This window comes from Lissotriton helveticus, chromosome 11, assembly GCF_964261635.1.
Source record: "Lissotriton helveticus chromosome 11, aLisHel1.1, whole genome shotgun sequence".
Classification (NCBI taxonomy): domain Eukaryota; kingdom Metazoa; phylum Chordata; class Amphibia; order Caudata; family Salamandridae; genus Lissotriton; species Lissotriton helveticus.
In genome coordinates this window covers 590,940,051-590,958,408 of record NC_136072.1, presented here as the reverse complement: position 1 = coordinate 590,958,408, position 18,358 = coordinate 590,940,051, and the positions used below count along the sequence as shown (strand labels likewise).

General features: G+C 48.0%; 1 protein-coding gene across 2 annotated transcripts in view; it reads right to left on the bottom strand.

Moving 5' to 3' along the window:
* The window catches only part of PIWIL2 (piwi like RNA-mediated gene silencing 2), a 1,947,029-nt gene that overhangs the window by 922,278 nt on the left and 1,006,393 nt on the right, over positions 1-18,358 (bottom strand). For both annotated transcript variants that reach the window (XM_078666379.1, XM_078666380.1), the window contains one exon: positions 17,005-17,118. In XM_078666379.1, coding sequence (XP_078522505.1) covers positions 17,005-17,118 — 114 coding nt within the window. The remainder of the gene's footprint in view (positions 1-17,004; positions 17,119-18,358) is intronic.

Genomic DNA, 18,358 nt, shown 5'->3' with positions numbered 1-18,358 from the left:
TGACTTCATAAAGAATTCAGAGCTGTTTGTTAGTAATAAATATAGTGAGCATCATATATCAGGCCAACTTCTCACACTGACCAATAGGCACGCAGTGTTCATCGACTGCATTGCCAGGCTGGTTGAAGAGAACATTTTCTTACTGAAGATGTCAATTCTCTTGGACTCCCTATTTGGTAGAGTGGGAGGGAAGCGCTAGGGTGAATGCAGGATGAGGAGGCTTGGATCACCAAGCTCCACAGGGTGGGGTGCTGGCTAAGGAAACTGGGATCCCCAGGAGAGGGCGATGGGGGCAGGCAATCATCCTATTTACAGGAGCCCCTCTGCAGGGCTTGGACCAGGCCCCAAGTAGGATGTCCGTAAGGGCTTCATCAAATGGGAGTAAGAGTTCAGAGGGAATAACTCCCGATTGAAGCACCTCTGTCAAAAGATTAGTCTTGACTGGCACTGAGGGTATGTTAAGGTCCAGGATCTCAGCTGTCCTCCACACCACAAAAGAAAAAGAGGCTCCCCCTCCGTAGCCACAGTAGGAGGGGAAACAAGGCCAGTTTCGGCTGAGGTGTCAAACCCACTGGCTCCACCCAGTTCCTCTTACCAGTTCTCCCCTTCAACTGATTCTTCTCCAAAAGGGTCCATAGACCCCTCTAATACGTGTCCCTCTCTAGGCCTATCCTATAAATAAGGAACTGACAATGCTCCTGAGAGGATGTCCTCGTCGTCGTAGGTCAACCGGCTCTGTTTCCCTTTCGGGTATGACGATGGGGATGACACCGCTTAGAGGCGTCAGCAGCGCCAGATGCGTTGGCACTGGATTGAGTAGCAACGAAGGTCTCGGTCTCACCGGTGGCTCTGCTCCGGATCCAGTGAGGGGTCCTTGGAGCCCGACTAGCGCTGAGGGAAAGATCAGCTGGCATGATTACAGTGGGGACCCCTCCAGTGCCCATGAGCCCAAAGGCACTCCAGAGGGGCCGGGTCACCTAAAAATGAGGTGCATGGCCTTATAAAATTCCTTTAGCTGGGCAAGGGTCGCTCTGGCTCCGGGAAAATTATAGACTTAGGTTCAGATTTGCGGGACTGGAGTGTGGACCCTCCCTTGTCTTGTAGGATGACTTCAATGGACGCAGGGAAGTAAAAGAGTGTTTGGACTTCTTTGACTTTTTGAACCTGTGGTATTTACTCAACTTCTCCAATGACTTTGAGTACGACGAGGAATGTAGGGAGATGTTCCACAAACAATCCCGTGTTCTCCCACATCAATGTAACCTCAGGCATCGTGGAGTCAACCAATGTCAGACAGCGAGGAGCTTGAAGGATCGCTCCCTCAGCACCTTCAGGTACATGGCGCAGCAGTACTCATATGCCTTGAAGTCATGTCCCGGCTCCAGGCACCACAAACACACCAAGTGGGGGTCTGTCACCAAAATTTGCATGTGACATGACCCACATGGTTTGAAGCCAGACAATTTCTTGGGTGACATCCTCAAACCAGGAGATGAAAGCTTAGAAAAAAGCTCAACAAAAAGTAGAAAACAGGCAGTCAAAAAATTACTGAGGGGTATCTCAATCCGTATCAGCGCTATATGGTGTGGAAAGTAAAAACCAAGTTACTTACCTGTACACTGTGGTTCTCCAGTATTGACATCTTTCACAGACTCACATGCTTGAATCTTCCCCGTCGTCATGGTGGGAGTCTCATGGTATCTTAAATAGCAGTATAGGAAGAAGTACATAGAAACCAATGCAAAAGGAATAGCATTTTTGTTAACCCATTTTCCTCTTTCTAATGACCAACTTTCAACCAATGAGGCGCCAGCTCTGAGACCAGAAGCCCCTGCTGAGCCACCATACCTCAGATTTCAAGCACAAGTGTGAGTAGCAGCTATGCATCATGAGGTAAAAGTGGCCAGCCGTAAACGGGGATGCAGGCCGAGCGCATGTGAATCTATGATAGATGTCAATACTGGAGAACCACAGTGTACAGATAAGTAACTTGTGTTTTCTCCAGTGTTTTTCTCCAGTCCTCCATGCACCGAAAAAGAATCATACAGTGCAGTTATAAAGAACAAGTTACTAACCTTTGGTAACGATATATCTGTAAGAAACATTAGTTAGTTATAGATTCCTTACCTTAGAATATTCCACAGGCGTCAGACGGGATCCAGAAAGTTTTCGTCAGCAGTACCCCTGCACGTCGGAAGGTGGCGTTGGTCGGCTCCGCATCCGTCCTCAGCGTCATAGTCGCTGGGATGACGTCGCTGGAGCTATTTGGACGCCTCCCTCACGTGCGGACGTCAGTTCTGTACACGACTTTCCACACCAGAAACGCAGAGCCATGCAAGACACTGACCACTGGTGCACAATACTAGGTCCTGGAAAAGGTAAATACCGTAACCCTAAAAATCAGTTTGCAGAACGGGGAGGATGAATGGGGCGATAAGGAATTTATAACTAACTAATGTTTCTTACAGATATACCGTTACCGAAGGTAAGTAACTTGTTTATCTGAAAGAAACACGTTAGTCATAGATTCCTTACCTTAGAATAGATACCCCAGCAATACCAACCCCGGTGGTGGGCCTGCAAACAAATCTTACACCAGGAAGTCCTGGAGAACAGAACGGCCAAAGAAGTCGTCTCTCCGGACCTGACTGACAAGACAGTAGTGTTTGGTAAACATGTGCAGCGAGGTCCAAGTCGCTGCTTGACCGCCTCTACCTAGAGCAGTAGTTGTTGCCGTCGCTCGGGTGGAATGGGCGCACAGCCCCACTGGAAGCTCCTTCTTTGCCAGTGAATAACAGGCCTTAATGCACAAAAACACCCATTGGGAGATGGTACGTTTGTGTATGGCCGACTTCATTTTGCACTCGCGTACTCCACAAAGAGTTGATCATCCACCGGGAACTGTTTGGGATGATCCAGACAGAAGGAGAGCGCACGTTTTGGGTCCAGACGGTGGAGCCTCTCCTCCTCTTTTGAAGGATGCGGAGGCGGAAAGAAGCTGGGCAAAGTGATGTTCTGCCCGATGTGAAAGGCAGTGACAACCTTTGGCGGGAAGGATGGACTAGTCCTAAGGACAACTTTGTCCGGATGAACAGATAAGAAGGGAGGATTAGAAGAAAGTGCCTTGAGCTCACTCACTCTCCTTGGAGAGGTGATGGCCACCAGGAAAGCAGTCTTGAGCATAAGAAGCCTCAAGGGACAGTTATGCAAGGGCTCAAAGGAAGTGCACATCAAATAAGTGAGAACAAGATTCAAGTCCCACTGAGGCATAACGAACAGAATAGGAGGAAAGAGGTGTGTTATGCCTTTCAAGAATCTGTTAACAATTGGGGACTTGAAAAGAGAAGGCTGATCGGGAAGCCTAAGGAAAGCAGAAATGGCTGAGAGATAGCCCTTGATAGTGCCCAGAGCAGAGCCCTGCTGGGCCAAAGAAAGGGGGAACAAGAGAACCTTAGAAAGAGGATTCACAGCCTTTGCTGTGCACCATGCCACAAATTTGTTCCACCAGCAGGCGTATACCATCTTAGTGGAGAGAGGCCTGGCTGCCAAGATTACATAACAGACTTTGAGAGGCAGGTCAAAAGACGTCAACTGCCGCCGCTCAATCTCCATGCAAGGAGGTGGAGACTGGACAGGTTCGGGTGGAGGACCGTCCCCTGCTGCTGTGACAGAAGATCCTCCCGAAGGAGCAGGCGAGTCAGAGGATCGATGGCCATGATGAGCAGCTCTTCGTGCTCAATCCGGAGCCACTAGAATGACTTGGGCCCGGTCGCGCCAGATCTTCTTCAGCACTCTGGGCAGTAGTGGTATAGGCGGAAAGGCGTACAACAGACCGCAACTCCATTCGTGACGAAAAGCATCGCCAAGCGAGTGCTGCCTTGGAAATTCCAAAGCACAGAATTGCTGACATTGCACGTTCCCTTCGGTGGTAAATAGATCTAACCAAGGCTCTCCCCACTGTCGAAAGAGACCTTGAACCACCTCCGAGTTCAGACGCCATTCATGATCCATCATGCACCTGCGGCAGAGAACTTGCCAGGTGTTGAACCACCAGGAAAATGCCCTGATGTTCCAGCCATGTTCAGAGGCAGAGGGCGTCTTGACATTTTATTTTATTTGCAAAGTTTTATATAGCGCTGGCTAGACCCGGAGGTATCAGAGAACTTTACATGAGGATCAACAGGATACATAGTTATATCAGTTGAATCAGCGAGTTACAGGTTACATAGGTACAACCGTTTGACTCAAAGAATCACAGAGGGAGGGGGAGTGAAGGAGACACGAACAGGGAGAACAGGAAAACTATGTCAGATGACCGGCTGGGTAGGTGACGGCCAAGGGGCCAGACTCCTCTATAGCTGCATAGGACAGCTCCACCAGGCATCGGCCAAGGTTGCTCGGTCTCCGCTGTAGGTACATCAGATTGGTATCCGCCCAGGGGGCGTCGTCATTGTTCTATTGAAGGGGGAGAGAAAGAGACACATAACGGGGAGACGAGGAAAAACAATGTCAGATGACCGGCTGGGTAGGTGACGGCCAAGGGGGCAGACTCCTCTATAGCTGCATAGGACAGCTCCACCGGGCATCCACCAAGGTTGCTCAGGCTCCGTGGTAGGTAAAAACAGTTTTGTGATTTGCATCAGTTAGATCAGCGAGTTACGGGTTATATAGTTACATCAGTTTGAATCACAGGATCAAAAAGGGAGGAGGAGGGGAGGGAAGGAGACACATACGGGGAGACGAGGAAAAGAATGTCAGAAGACCAGCTGTGTAGGTGACGGCCAGATAGGTGCTGGAGAATAGTTACATTAGTTACAAAAGCATAGCATAAACATAGGGTGGAGGGGGCACTGAAAAGATGTTCTCGGACCTGGTGTTGCGTCTCGAGGTCAAGGACCCTGGTGCCCACCGAATCCACATCTTGCTGCAGGGACGTCAAAGCTCAGACAGTAGTTTGCTCCATTGAAGATTTGATGTTGTGACTGCGTAGTTCAGCTTTGAAGTCCTTGAATATGTTCAGGATATCCACTTTTTTTGAGGGCCATTGTTACTGCGCCTGTGTCCCCTCGAAGTGTAGATCGTTTTTCAGAATTCGGGAAGAAGTCCGAGACCTTGTTCAAAGTCTTGCCCGTCGCCTTCTTAGGCGGCATATGGATCAGGCCCCCAGAGCGTTTGGGACTGCGATGGTAGATTAGCGCTAAATTCTAGGCTGCAGACCGTAGCGGCACGTCAATATGGAAGGCCTCGCGTCCGGGATATGTTGGGTCAGAGGGCTAGTGCTCGGTAGTGAACGCCGTCAACACCTGGCCGCCGGGTCGTCAGGAGGGAAGCTGCGCTCCCCTATAAAAGGTCCATAAGAGAAAATCACATCCTCTTTCTTTGGTAAGCAGACAGTTAAAGTGAAGAACACAGTCCAACGTTTGTGAAGAACTTGGAAAAACAAAGCAGCTCGATAATTGAAACAGCAGACCAACGGGCTCGAAACAGAGACTTGATGCGTGCATCGTCAGAAAAACCGGAACCTGCAGGTATCCATAAGACAGTCCATGGAGACAGAGCAACGCGCCTCACTTAGGATCCGAACCGACTAGTTAAAGGAGACCGTGTAACGCCGCAAGTAAACGATCCAGTCCGGATGGGCCATCCAATAAGGAGACAGGGAGGTAACAAAGACCCCACGACCCCACCTCACCTTGTTTGTAGCAGTACAAAGGTGGTGTTGTCCGTGAACACCTACACTTCTCTTCCCCGGACAGAGGGAAGGGATGCCTTGAGTGCAAGACAAATCGCCCTGAGTTCAAGAAGGTTGATATGGAGCCAGGACTCTGCCGGAGACCAGAGGCCTCTGATCTCCACCTCTCCCATGTGGCCGCCCCATCCCAGAAGTGATGCATGGGTCACTACGGTAAAATCTGGTTGGGGAAGGGAGAGGGATCTGCCGTTTACCCAATCCTGGTTCGTGAGCCACCACTGCAATTGTCGTTTAGTGCTTTCCGAGATCTGGACGCAATTGGACAGATTCCCCTGATGCTGCGCCCACTGGAACTTCAGGTCCCACTGCAGAGCCCACATATGCCATCTGGCATGATCAACCAGCAGGAGGCCATGAGGCCCAGCAGCCACAGGGTTAGACTGACCGAAACCCGGGATAGAGGCTGAAAGATCGGCATCATAATCCCAGACTCGCTGTATGGGAGGATAAACCCGAAACTGCGTCGCGTCCAGAACCGCTCCGATAAAAAAGAGCATCTGAGAGGGAATCAGGTGTGACTTCGGCACACTGATGGAGAACCCCAGCGAATGCAAGAGGTCAGCCGTAGTCTGGAGGTGGGAGACAACTGTCTGGGGCGAGCCCGCCTTCAACAGCCCGTCGTCGAGATAGGGAAAGACTGAAACCCCTGATCTGCACAGATGAGCCGCGACCACCACCATCACTTTCGTGAACACCAGAGGGGCGCTGGTAAGCCCAAAGGGGAGCAGGGTGAACTGAAAATGCTTGTGGCATACCGTGAACCGTAGGTAATGCCGGTGGGCCGGCAGGACGGGGATGTGAAAATAGGCATCCTGCAAGTCCAACGCTACCATCCAATCTTCCAGGTCGAGGGCAGACAGGACCTGAGCAAGCGTCAACATTTTGAACTTCTCCTTCCGGAGGAAGTGGTTGACGTACCTCAGATCCAAGATAGGACGCAGGCCCTTGTCCTTCTTGGGCACCAGAAGGTAGTGGGAGTAACAACCACAACCTACTTCTGGGACAGGAACGCACTTGATGGCTCTCTTGGCCAAGAGAGACGCAACTTCCTGTTGGAGAAGAGCCAGATGATCCTCCGACAAGAAGTGGTATTGCTGTGGCATGGCTGGAGGGGTAGTCGAGAAGAGGAGGGAGTAGCCCCTTCGGACTATCTGCAAAACCCACCTGTCCGAAGTGATGGTGCGACAGTGGGGGAGGTGATGGTGGATCCTGCCGCCCACTGGTGTTTGATGGGCCTGAAATGTCAGACTAGGAAGGTTTAGAGGCTGATGCAGAGGGGGGGTGGTTTGTGGACTGGCCCGCCCACTGGCCCCCTGAACCGCGACTGTGGTTCAAACGTCCGCAACTGCGGGAAGCTTGCTACAGTCCATGGCCCTGGGCCGAACGTAGTAGGGCACCCGTGGCGAAAAGAAGACTGCGCTGGATGGCTGGAGAGGCCCAAGGACTTGGCTGTAGCCCGCGAGTCCTTGTAACGCTCTAAAGCGGTGTCTGCTTTGTCGCCAAAAAGGGGACGGCCATCAAAGGGCATTTCCATGAGGGTGTACTGGAGTAGCGTCTGAGGGCTACCGATGTGGAAATCGTTCTGCCCAGAGAGTCCATGCTGTACAGCCCATAACGGATGGCAAAATTAGCTGCATCCCTCCCATGGACAACAGCCTGGGAGAGCACTGTCCGGGCCTCCTCCGGACACTGGGGGAGCACCTGCGCAACCGTATCTCACAAAAAGTGGGAATAACGGCCCAAAAGACAAGCAGTGTTTACCGACCAGAGTTCTAAGCTGGCGGAAGAAAAACGTTTCTTTCCAAGGTGGTCCAGTTTTTTGGATTCCTGTTCCGGAAGAGCAGTAGGGAACATGCTTTTGGGAGCAGAGGCCTTGACCACCAAGCTCTCAAGGGTGCGGTGTTGGGAGGAATGTGGGGTTGCCCGGAGCCGGGCGGTGGCGTCTGGCGATCATCCGGTCCACGGGAGCCCCCGTGTTGGGCCCGGACCACGTGCACAAAAGGATGTCAGTTAGTGCCTCATTAAAAGGCAGCAGGAGCTCCGAAGACCTTGCTGCTGGCTGAAGCACTTCAGATAGGAGGTTAGTCCTAACCGCCACAGTAGGGAGCTCAAGGTTGAGGGCCTTGGCTGCCCTCCGTAACACCACTGCATACGATGCTCCTCCCTCCGATGGGAGGAGACAACATGCCAAGATCTGAGGAAGTGTCCAACCCACTGGTATCCCCCAGTTGCTCTCTCCAGTCCTGCTCCAATTGGTCAGTTAAAGGGTCCGGGGACCCTTCTCAGTCCTCTTCCTCATCATCCTCTCGGGTCCAATTCCCTTGATAGGGGACCCCTGGAACGAATAGCGGCACAAAGGTCCAACCCGGCGTCAAATCCGGCATAGAGCGACGTCGGTCCGCACTGGTTCTAATCTCGGAAGGAGGATGAGGTCAACGCCGGCCGGGGAGCCGACTGGCGTTGTGCGCGGTTGCGGTGTAGAGGAAAATGCGCTGGTGGAGGTGTTGTGAGGTCAACCGGCGCCGATCCGGACCCAGGCCTGGGTCCAACAGGGGCCGTTGGCGCAGTGGTCGGAGCTGCCGGCAGAGAAGGCAGAGAGCCCCCAGTCGAACCCGCGAGGCCCGAAAGCGTGCTGGCGGGAACAGGCTGCCGCCCAAAGATGGCATGCATCTCTTCGTAGAACGTACGAAGCTGGGCGGGAGTCGCACCGGGTCCCGGAAAGTGAGGGAAGCCTGGAGTCGACTCTTCAGGCTCAGCAGGTGGAGCTGCAGGAGGGGCACCGCCCGCGTCCCTCGGTCAGTCGGCCGACCGCCGAGGTGAAGGTGAAGAGCGATGCTGCTTCTTCTTGCACTTCGACTTACCCAACCCAGAGTGTGAAGACTTTGCCAATTTTGAACAATGATGATGGGTCCGTGGCCGGTCCCTCAACCTCCCTCTGGACCGGGACCTCGAACGGCACGGAGCCGACTGCCGACGCTCCAGAAGCTTTCAAGACTTCTCCCGCAAAGTCTTCAGAGCCATGGACCGGCAGTCGGAGCACGGCGTGAGGTCATGGTCACGTTCCAGGCAAAACAGGCACACGTGGTGAGGATCAGTTACCAACATCAGTCGACGGGAATTGCAGGCCTTAAACCCAGGAATACTGAGATACAGATCTGCACTGGCTGGCGCAGAAAAAGAAAGAACTGACGTCAGCGAGCAAGGGCGGCGTCTAAGTAGCTCCAGCGACGTCATCCGGGTGACCACAACGCCGATGACGGACGCGGATCCAACCGACGCCACTTTCTGACGCGCAGGGGTACTGCTGGCAAAAACATTCTGGATCCAGTTTAACACCTGGGGAATTTTTTAAGGTAAGGAATCTATATCTAACGTGTTTCTTTCAGGTAATATGTATCTTATTACAAACACTCATTAACACATTGCAATATCTCCTACCTAGAGATATATTCACAATACACACAATACTTTGAGAATAGAACAAATACATAGTAGTCTCCAGGAGGAGACCAAACCATATATTAAAATAGTGGAATGTGAACCATGACCCAAGTTGAGACAGGACCCAGAAAACGTAGAAGAGCCGGGGACTCAAGTAATCACCCAAGGTGAGTATCTAGGAACCCCACAGAGGTCGAGGGCAGAGTGGAAACACGACTGCGTGCTCAATGATAGTCAATAGGTAAGTTGCTGTTGCAATTTTGAAGAAGAAGGACCCTTCCCAGTGCTCCCTGAAGAGCATGGAAGGTTGGAGAGTCACCCGACCCATGGATATCCCAGGAACCAGGATGCCTATACCAGGGAAGCTGGGTGCCTAGGTGCGAAGTGGCGTAGGAAACCTCCGTAGACCACAAAGGAGCACTTCAGGGAAAGTGCAGCTGGAGGTGAAGGAGTCCAGAGGAACCCACGGTTGGATTTGAGACAAGAAGAACCTGCAAGCAGAAGGGACAGTCTATGCCACTCAGGAGTGGCCAGGAGGCAAGGAAGACGAATGCCTAACAATGTCGTTAGATGCAGGAAATTTGACGGTGCCCTTGAAATTGCAGCTGTGTAGAAAAGGCGACGCTGTGGAAGACCAGGAGCCGTTCATGAGCTGTCCCCTGTGGGATGTCAAGCCTTGGCAGCGAACGCAACATAGTCGTGGAAAAAGGTGCAGTGTCGGGACCAGGTGACTCACCACGAGCAGGTAAGTCGGAGTAGGGACCGAGCAAACAGAGGAGCCAACTGGAGCCAAAGAAGACCCTCAAGACGACCCATGAGGTTTCCGTGGGTAGAGGCCAGAAATTAGGGGGTAAGGATATGGAAGTTTTGCTGGATGGACAGCAAAGGAGCTCTGTTCTACTTCTGTTCATCTTCAGTGAGTAAGCACTCATCCAGTTAAAAGTACCTAGGTTGCCGGCCTGAAAGTTGCAATGGGAGTGGGCCTGACCTTCATTTAATGATAAAATCAATTGGGAGTCATCTGCATAATTGATCAGTTTTATCTTGTGGGCCTTAATGAGAGACATTAAAGGTTTGATATAAATATTAAATAAAATTGGGCTTAGAGAGGAGACCTGGGGGATGCCATTTGGAGTCGTTCTAAAATTAAAAGGAAACGGTGCATGGATACCACTTGGCAACAATCATTCAGATAAGATTTTAGCTAACTTTAGCATAGGCAAACATTACCATCCAGCAAAGCTGAAGAGCATTCCCCCACAAACCCTTCTGAGGGAATCTGCTTGCAAACCTCTCACATATTTTTTCTCCCATAGTTGCAAACTGGTCCAACTTTGGGGTTCTCCATTTTGTGAAGATTTGGGTGATCTATTGGTGATTCAACTTCCTTTCAAGGCATTGACTTGAGGACCTGCTTTATGGAGTCTTCCCATGTGTTGTGGACTCCAGAAACAAGCTCCACTTGAAGAGCGATGTTGTGCTTTATAAGCCACTGCCAGATTTCCTGATCTTGCGAGGACAATATTTATAATCTCGTTCCTCCCTACTTGAGCAGGTAAAACATCTTAGTAGTGTTGTCCATTCTCACTAGAAAAGGAATTCGCCGATTCCGGGTAGAAAGGCTTCCAATCCGAAGAAGGAAGCCTTCAGCTCTAAGCAATTGATGTGCATCAGTGCTTCTTGCACGTTCTTTTGTCCCTAAATCTCCAGTTCTTGAAGATGTGCACCCCACCTCTGTAGGGATGCGTCTGTAGTCATTAAGAAACTGGGAATTTGCAGCTTGAAGACTAGACCTGTTGATCTATTTTCTCTTACCTTCCACCATGACAGGGCTTTTCAAATTTCTACAGTGATAGTAATGAGATCATCGAATGAGCCCTGAGCTTGGATTCACTGTATATCTAGTTGTTCTTGAAGAAGTCTCATCCATAGCTGGCAGTTTGGGATCAGTGGAATGCACGAGTAGAGCATCCCCAGCATGGCTTTCTATATTCTCACAAAAACTGAATTTTTCACTGTATTAACTATGTCATCTTTAAAAAAAATTGTATGAGTGCCTCTGAAGGGTAGACTTTTGTGTTTCTTGTGTCCAGTACTGCCCCATGAAACATCAAGGACCGCGAAGGTATAAGGGAGGATTAATCCACATTTACTCATAGCCCTAGAGTCTAGAAGAGCTGCTGATGAACCCTTGAGGAGTTTTCTGCAGAGTGGTATGTAGGTCCCTTTACCAGCCGGGCATCGAGATACGGATAGACTTAGAGTCCTTGCCTCAAGAACGCTGCTATTGGCGCCATACACTTTGAAAACACCCTTGGCGCTGACCGAAGACCAAAAGGCAGCACCTTGAATTGATAGTGGCACCCCCCCACCTAGAACCTCTGACATCTTGATGTTTGACATGAATAGGGATGTGAAAATAAGCGTCCAAGAGATCTAGAGATGTCATAAAATCTCCTTTGCTGATCATTTAAAGAATCTCCTGCAACAATAACATCCTGAATGTTTTTTTTAATATATTTGTTCAAACCCTTGAGATACATTACCTGTCTCCATTAGACACTGTTTTTTTATTAGAAAGAAGTTTGAGTAGAATCCCTTCCCGCTGTGTTGCAGTGGAACCTCTTCTATCGCCCCAGTTTGAAACAGGTTCGAAATCTCTTGTTTGAACTAGACTAGTTGTTGGTGTTTTCTCGAGAAGGAAGGGAGTGCAAGAGGTTTCTGGACGAACTCCAGGGTGTGTCCCTGATGAATAATGTCCAAAACCAATTTGTCCATAGTTACCTTTAACCATTGATGATAATCTACAGACAGGTAGTGACTCTGAGGAAGTTTGTGCCGCTACGAGGTGGGTGGTGCAATCAGACTGTCACTAGGTCTGAAGTTGATCTGTGCCTTTCCTCTAGTAGGAGCCCGCCTTCGGGCTGTGTGCTGCAGGTAGGGCACATTAGACATCCAAAACTGTTGCTGACCTGCATACTGGCATTATCCTTGTTGTTGGTAAGGTTGGTATCTGTAGGACTGAAAGTAAGGTTTCTGTTGGTATTGACCCCTTTTTCTACCACCTTGAAAAGACTGAAAACGTTGTTGTTGGAGGGTTCCAAGGGAATGTGCAGTCTCCATATCTGACTTTATACCCTGTACAGCATCGTCAATATGCTTCCTCAAGAGATTTTCTCCAAACTGCATGTCTACTAACTTCGCCTGAATCTCTGGGGGGAAGGGGTAGCCTTTATACAACACTGCCTGAGAAGAACAATTGCTCCTGTCATTTGCCTGAATGTCACTGAAGAGATATCCATCGCTATATTGATTATCTCTGATGCTGCTTTAGAACCCTCTTGCAGAATCTGTGTAGCCTCTTTTTTTTATCATCAGGGAAATGGTCCAGGAAAAGTGCCAAGTCGAACCACATCTGGAGGTCATAACGTCCTAAGATGGCTAATGCGTTTGACTACTTGATGGACGTGTCCGCCATCACAGCAAATCACTTCCCTGTACCATCCATCCTTCTACCATCCTTATTGGGAGGATCTGAGCATGGAGCTACAGGGTTTTTGGAGCGTCTTTGGGCTGCTTGCATGACTACTGACTCTGACCCTCGGGCTGCTTGCATGACTACTGACTCTGGCCTTGGGTGCCCAATAAGACATGCCGGAGAAGACTCCGGGGCTTTATATTTCTTGTCCATCCTTGGAATAGCTGTGGGTACTGAAGCTGGAGTTTTCATGAACTTTAGTCCATCTTCTCAAATATAATTCACCATTGGTATGGCCCTAACAGACTTCCTAGTGGAATCTGGAGAGTTAGCTGGGGAAGGTGACAGAGATGGTGAGGATGGCACGACGTAATCGTCACATGCTGCGCCTGCAGGAACTACATGATACACCAACTCTCCTTCCTCTGGTTGGTCGTCCAAATAACTTTCGATACAATCCTCCCTAATGGCTATTCCTCTAGGAGCTAGGACTCTCTGTTGTGCCAGGGGAGGCTCCAAAACTTCAAGAGGAGGTGCACTCTGCCAACCTTCTTGTTGCTTGGATTTTGAGGGACAGGAGCATGAGCTTCTGGAAATCATTGATAGTAGACGTCCAACATGTGTCTAAGGTCTGAGACCAGTGACATTGGGACCGCTATTTTATCTTCACTTGAAGACGGCAGGTTATTGTCTTCTTCGAAATCATAATGTTCTGGAAAGACTCATAATATTGAGTTCTTGGAGGTGGACAATCTTTAAAAGATAAATCAGCCTCCATATATTCACAATGGTACTCATCTTCATTGTCAGTATCCTGGCATTTTACTTTAAGCTGTGAAAAGCTACAGGCAGGCCCAAAGGATCCGTCATCCGCGGACTCTTTAATTTCTAGTAGATGTGATGGAAGAAGTGGTGAGATCTTACTCAAAGATGCCAGATCTCATGACATTCACCTTGATTCCGGTGTCAAGAGTGTCTTTTTTCTGGTCCATCTAAGAGGTCATCGACGGCAGAATGAACTTAATCGTTATGGTCATCGACGATCCCTGCATCCTAGAAGATTCAAACACCGCCGTTGATGGATTTGCCATCAACAATGAGAAGTCGTCGACAATATCGTTGAGGAAGCAGTTGAAGAAGCCGTAGACGAAGACTTCATTGTCACTCCTCTCGTTGACGCCGCCATCACCATCATCGCTGACTCAGTCCAGGGATGTGGAATTCCTATAGCCCGACGCCCAGGACATATTGTTTGGGGTCAAGGGCAACAAGTTTTAATGTGCATTTTGTCCTTGGGACAAGCAGGCCCAACCCCCTGCAGCGCAAACCCTTTGGTTGCCAGTTTGCAGTACCACATTAAGGATCAGGGAAGGGCACTGCCTGCAGTTAAGTTAATATTTGTGTGCATATGTTAATGCTGTTCACAATTGTAATTATGGTTCATTCATTGAGAGCCTTTATTATTAGGCTGAGCGCTCTCAGTAAATGTAAGTTCTGACTGCACTACTGACAGTGGTTCCAGTATAAAAATGTGGACACACGGTTTCAAAGTTAAGCAATATTTATAGTCTATGCATAATGCTCCCAGAATGATCTCTGTTTAGATGCAAATATTCGCAGAAGCTTGAAAGCAAGATTAATGATTCTTTGCTTTCAATATAAAATGTTCCTAAACAATGAAAGTAGGACATTTTTTTTGCTAAATTACTGTAAAATTTCAGTTACCATTTCTTTTCAGCATCATTTTATAAAATGTGTTGATGCATGCTAGTATTTCCCCAAAATATTCATATTAGAAAATCAGTGTAACGTGTTTCAATAAGATTTTGGGAAACAAAAATAAACAAGCATTGACAAAACCAGTAGGTCTGAAATGGTAGTCAGCTTTTTAATTTTGGCAATGCGTGACTTGTTTTGACATGGTTTTTGTAAAACCTTATTGATGTGAGAGCTGACGGACCCTCACCAATATAACAAACATTGGCAAAAGCAAAAAAAAAAATGTTGGTCTCAAAAAAGTACACACTGCCACATTAGTTACTGGCACTGAACAAAACTACTTTGTGTGCTGATATGCTTCTCGTGGAAGAGCAGAATGCTGTCACTCACCGTGAAGCCAATCGATACAGAGAGAAAGTTTCAATAAACACAAAAGGTCATGGTTAATGCCAGACCAAATTAGGGGCCCAATTATTAAATAAAGTCTCAAAAGTGCAGGCACCCTTGGTATATGTCCTTGCATTAAGGGCAGCTATATGGCTTTCGTGAATTCACAACGATTTACAGCAGTAGGGCAAGAAATAGTACTCCTAGAAAATATTTGTGAACTGCATTTTAGCATGAGCAAATATGCATGTGTAGGTTTGCTCATGCGAACACCTGAGTGTTTGCAAGTTTATTTTCCCTCCAACCACTTTTTTCCCAACTCTGGAAGACTGTTTACTTCTGCCATAAATTTCCAACATTTCTCAGTATTGGAAAAGATTAGAGAAGAGCTGTTGAAAACCCTTAAAACATGCAAGTTAGTAGGTTTGCATAGACTCCAAAGGACATTCCAACCCTGGAACTATTGTTTACCACTACCTTCAGTCCCAGTATGTAGATCTGCGGAAACGTAGCAACATAAAGGGATTGCTAATATTCAAACACTTCTATGGTATGAGCCCTGGTATAATCAGAGAGGCTGTATAGGAGCTCTTATATAATGAGATTGCTGCCATAATTTGTCGCTGCACAACATGGCACCAAAGGGACAAGTGGATTTTGTTAAGGGACAAGTAGATTTATGAAGCATCCTGCCCCATGTACAAGTAGATATTTTAATAAATTCCACACCCCTGTCAGTCCATGCAGAACTGACTGCCGTCGTCTGCGAAAAGGAAGATTTTGCTGCTCTCGTCGAAGTATCAGTCGACATGGAAACTTTTTTCCCTAAGCAGGTTTGAGAGGAGTATGAGGCACTAGGGAAGACGTTGATGGCTTCCTATGAGAAGTGCTTGTAGAGGGTTTAGAAGTGGCTGGTTTTACAGGAGTTTTATTGACCCTGCCTTTTCGGGATCAGCCATGGATGAGGAGGAAGGCTCAAGTTTCCTTTTATGCTCAGGGGTAGAGCAACCCTCTTAAATATCAGAGCCAGACTCAGATCTGGACTTCCTCTTCTGCAACCACAACAGCAGTCTTGCCTTTCTGTCCCTTAAGGTTTTAGTAGAGAACGTTCTGCAGTATTTACAATCCTTTGGGACATGTTTGGCATTTAAGTAGTAAAGGCAGTCCTTATGAGGATCCTCAGAAAATATTCTTGCTTTCCCACAAGACCTGCAAGGTCTCAATAATCTTTTCTTAGATCACTCAGACATTTTTAAAGGATGAAGCGAAGCACAATACCTTTTCCTTTCCAGATAATTCTGAACAAGAAATAGTAAGGTCAAAAGTTCACAAGATGAAGAACTGAGCAGAGCTCAGGGAGACTCTTGCTCGCACGACCTGCGCTTAAAAATCAGAGGTGTGGTGGCTCTGCAGGGGCTTTTGGTTTCAGGGTGAGCACCTCATTGGTTGAAAGTTGGTCCTTAAAAAGAGGACAATGGGTTAACAAAAGTTCGATTTATTTTGCATTGTTTCTATGTACTTCTTCCTATACTGCTATTTAAGATACAGTGAGACTCCCACCATGACAACAAGGAAGATTCAAGCATGTGAATCTATGAAAGATTCAATACTGGAGAAGAGAAGTGACATCAGCATGCCAAAATGACGCCTATTTCTGTACCATGCATATCATTTTCGGCGCGGATGTCACAACACAGAGACGAACGATGCCACCAACTGGCACGCAGAGATGCTGCTTGAAAAACGTCTGGATCCATCTGATTCCTGGGTACATCCAAAGGTAAGGAATCTGTGGCTAGAAGACTATCAGATACTGCAAATATAACCTATGAAGGATAATTTTCAGGTAATGGGAACCAAGAGCCATCATCATATCAATCTGATCATAAGCAACATAGGTAGCAGAAAGCCATAAGTTAGTATTAAAAAAATAATCTGGCGATAAAAACACCACAATTCGTTATGAAGTGAAAGTATGGGAGTAGAATCCATTCAGGTTGCATAGTAACCATACCCATCTCTTCAAATTTAAAAAATAGACTGATCTAGAGGAAACACATAGGTGTAATGGGGAGAGGGACTGTGTGACAGAGAAGCAGAGCTTTCATCTGGGCTTTTAATTGCTTTCATTTACATTGTACAGAAGTGGCTTGTTCTATTCAAAGATTTAAAGAGCATTCTACAAATCTGGAGATACAGTGACCAGTAAATCGTAGTACTAACTTACTGCAGAAATGGACGCCTCACGGGTCACTTCCCTAGTCCAATTGAGTTCCTCTGTGGTTGGGTAAGAATTATTTCTAAGGTTGATCTTTTCAGCAGGAAGAATTCTCCCATTAGCCTAAATAAAAAACATAAAAAGCAAAGTGGTTTAAGTTACTAGCTAATCCATAGAAGCAATCATGTTGAAGGTAAAATGAGAAGAAGTTATTCTGTATTAATTTAGCCCTATTCCTGCATTCCTCTACTACGACTTATGCTATATCGTTTTGTAGAGCCCTATGTTTGCAATTAGTGGGCCTACTAGCACTCTAGTATCTTGGGTAGATGGGATCTGCAATGGTGGTATAGCCCGACGGAAAGTCTCTACAGGTAGGAAATTGAGTTTGGAGAGAAACAACCATTCATGGCCCATGTACAAGCGAGTGAAGTGATTTGTGGGGGGAAGTACTACATTTAGATAAAGTGATTTGTGGCGGGGTACTCCTTGGACTCAATTCATTTCTTGGTTATTCATGCATTCGTTTCCGGTACAGCCAGTGGTGTATAAAATACATATGTGCAGGAAACTGGAATATTACTGCAGTTGTCCCCCCACTTCTTGCCCCCTTTTTAGCTACTAGATGCTGTTTTTCAGCTCTGACAGTGCACCAAGATCTGCTAACCAGACCTCCGCAACAATGCTCTTTCCCCTATAACAAGAAAAATCTAATTGTAACCGAACTGGCATGGACTTTAACACCCTTGTAAGACCATAGTAAAGGGTACCCCTGGTACTTAGGGCACGGCTTCTAAAGAGGGTCCCTAAGGGCAGCAGCACGTCTTCTGCCACCTTAAGAGACCCACACACAAATTGCACACTGAATGTAAATGTAAATGTACATGTATTTATATAGCGCAAATCACCGACACGGTATCTAAGCGCTTGCTTAGGGAACCCGTCCTGGTATTCCCCTGTGAGATACCCCGGCAGGGTATCCACAAGGTGAAAGCCAGGCATCCCGCCGCGAGGGGCCGTAGTGGAGATTAAGCAAGCTATTGCCCAGAGTCGCAGAGTGTGACCCCGTGAGTCGAGTAGGCACCGGAACGAGAATTGTCGAGTCCGTGGAATTTTTGAGCCTGAGACCCGCCGAGGCGGGGAAACGAACCCTGGTCCACGGCTGATCTCAGCTTCCGGGTCTGCCGCCTCTAACCACTGAGCCACGCTTCTCCACTAAGTGTTATGGTGTCAATCATGACATGGCACACTCACTGTGATTCATGGCAAAGTCCTTGCATGTAATAGAGGCAAGTCATCCCTACAGCAGGCCTTGTTGCCCTAAGGCAGGGTGCATTATATTACATGTGAGGACATACCTGTA